General features: G+C 44.5%; 1 protein-coding gene across 6 annotated transcripts in view; it reads left to right on the top strand.

Moving 5' to 3' along the window:
- LOC113819460 (centrosomal protein of 104 kDa) overlaps nucleotides 1-2,500 on the top strand; it is a 228,326-nt gene that overhangs the window by 202,790 nt on the left and 23,036 nt on the right. For 5 of the 6 annotated variants that reach the window (XM_070134212.1, XM_070134210.1, XM_070134209.1 and 2 more), the window contains exons 13-14: nucleotides 1,035-1,248; nucleotides 1,879-1,971. In XM_070134212.1, the coding sequence (XP_069990313.1) occupies nucleotides 1,035-1,248; nucleotides 1,879-1,971 (307 nt within the window). The remainder of the gene's footprint in view (nucleotides 1-1,034; nucleotides 1,249-1,878; nucleotides 1,972-2,500) is intronic. The other variant, XM_070134214.1, reaches the window with a different exon arrangement.

Raw genomic sequence — 2,500 nt, 5'->3', positions numbered from 1 at the left:
AGGAATGAGTTAGGAATGATAAACTTAAATCCGTCAATTTGTATTTTCTCTCTCTCTCTCTTTCTCTCTCTCCCCTCCATTCTTCTCATCTCCTCTCCCTTTCTCTTTCCTCCAATTCTTCTTCTCCCCCTCTCTCCCTCTCCCCATCTCTTCCTCTCTACTTCCCTCCCACTCTCTCTCCTCCATCTCTTCTCTTCCTCTCCCTCCCTCTCTCTCCCCTCCATCTCTTCTCTTCCTCTCTCCCTCCCTCCCTCTCCCCTCCATTTCTTCTTCTCTCCCTCTCTCCCTACATCTCCCTCGCGGAAGAATAATCGAATAAAATAAGGTAAATTAGTTACATTCCTCTCCCTCCTTCCCCCCGTTGTGGGTTTACGCCGCGCCAAGTGGTGGAGTCTTCTTCTCTTCCTCTCTCCTTCCCTCCCTATATCTCCCTCATGGAAGAATAATCGAACAAAAAAAAGTAAATTAAGTACATTCCTCTCCCTCCCTTCCTCCGCAGTGGGTTCCTCTCTCCCTCCCTTTCCCCTACTTCTCTTCCTCTCTCCCTCGCTCCCTACATCTCTCTCATGGAAGAATAACTGGATAAAATAAAATAAAATTAAGTACATTCCTCTCCCTCCCTCCCTCCGCAGTGGGTTCACGCCGCGCCAAGTGGTGGAGTCTTCTTCTCCTCCTCTCTCCCTCCTTCCCTACGTCTCCCTCAAGGAAGAATAACTGGATAAAATAAAATTAAATTAAGTACATTCCTCTCCCTCCCTTCCTCCGCAGTGGGTTCCTCTCTCTTTCCCTTTCCCCTACTTCTCTTCCTCTCTCCCTCCCTCCCTACATCTCTCTCATGGAAGAATAACTGGATGAAATTAAATTAAATTAAGTACATTCCTCTCCCTCCCTCCCTCCGCAGTGGGTTCCTCTCTCCCTCCCTTTCCCCTACTTCTCTTCCTCTCTCCCTCCCTCCCTACATCTCTCTCATGAAAGAATAACTGGATAAAACAAAATAAAATTAAGTACATTCCTCTCCCTCCTTCCCTCCGCAGTGGGTTCACGCCGCGCCACGTGGTGGAGTTCGGACACTCTGCCTTCAAACACCAGAACAACGAAGTGCGTAAGGTGGGCGAGCGTCTCCTGCTGGCGCTGTACCCCCACTTCCCGTCCACCGTCAGGAAGGCCCTGCCCCTCCAGGATGACTTGGCGAGGAAGAACGTGCTCTACAGGAACCTCTTCGAGCAGCTGGAGGCGTTGGACGAGAAGGTAAGAAGGGATTCGAAGCACTGTTTCAGAAGCGAGTCGAAGCTTTACGTAGAGAGTCGGTGGATTTCTATATTTTTTTCAACTTTTTTTTTTCTTCTACCTCCTTTCTTCTTCTCATTCTCTCGATGTGGCTATGTAGTGATATAGACTGATCGTGTTTGGTGTAGGGTAAGTTTTTTTCCTCCCCCTTTTCCCTTTGTTTTTAAAGGTAGATATATGAAGGAAAAGTCAATGTCGTTCCCGAGCTTTGTACTCTGAGGTATTCATAGAAGGGCGAAAGAATTAAGTTCTGGATTAGCCAAAGACAAAAAAAGAAAAAAAAAATGCAAAGTTGATTTTTCATTCTTATTTTCAGTTTACCAAAAGATGTGGCATGGATTTTATGCATTTAGCTCCCCTTTGTTCAATACGGATCAGAGATGAACTCAAGGGGGACCTCCGTCAACAAAAAATAAATAGATGAGATAAATACCAACAAATGTAGGCCCAAAAGTCATCCCTATAAGACCAGGGAGAAGACCCCCTCCCCCCCTCTCCCAAGCATCAACTACACCCCCCATCACCCCAGAATCAACTTCCCCCCCCCCTCCCCAAAGACAGCCAATAACAGCCAGCCCTCTCTGTGCCTAGACCCCCCCGCGGTGGGCAGGCAGACCGGCGTCCGCGGGGTCGAGCGCCCCCCGAAGACCCCGGCAGAGCCACCGGCAGCCCATGCCATCCAAGGTACGCGAGTCGCCCTCTTCGCCCCCACCCCTGTCCGTCTGAACCTTTCAGTGCCTTGTGAGTCGAGGGTCTCTGTGGGCTGAGTCAGGGGAAGCTTTTCTCTAGAGCTGGAGGCGTAGTTGGTCGCTGGCCGTCGGCTGCTGCTCTTATAGTTGGGGAATACAAATACGTATACGCGTATGGGAATAGGGACAAGCACGAGCGTAGGGTCTTATGTGTGTATATATATATATATATATATATATATATATATATATATATATATATATATATATATATATATATATATATATATATATGTATGTATATATATATGTATGTATGTATGTATATATATATATATATACATGTATGTATATATGTATATGTATGTGTATATATGTGTACCTATGTATCTGTACATATATGTATATATGTATATGTATATGTATATATATATATATATGTATATATATATATATATATATATATATATATATATATATATATATGTATATATATATGTATATATATATGTATATATATATAT

This window comes from Penaeus vannamei, chromosome 19 (genome assembly GCF_042767895.1).
Source record: "Penaeus vannamei isolate JL-2024 chromosome 19, ASM4276789v1, whole genome shotgun sequence".
In the NCBI taxonomy this organism is placed as follows: Eukaryota; Metazoa; Arthropoda; class Malacostraca; order Decapoda; family Penaeidae; genus Penaeus; species Penaeus vannamei.
This window is presented reverse-complemented; position numbering and strand designations above follow the sequence as displayed.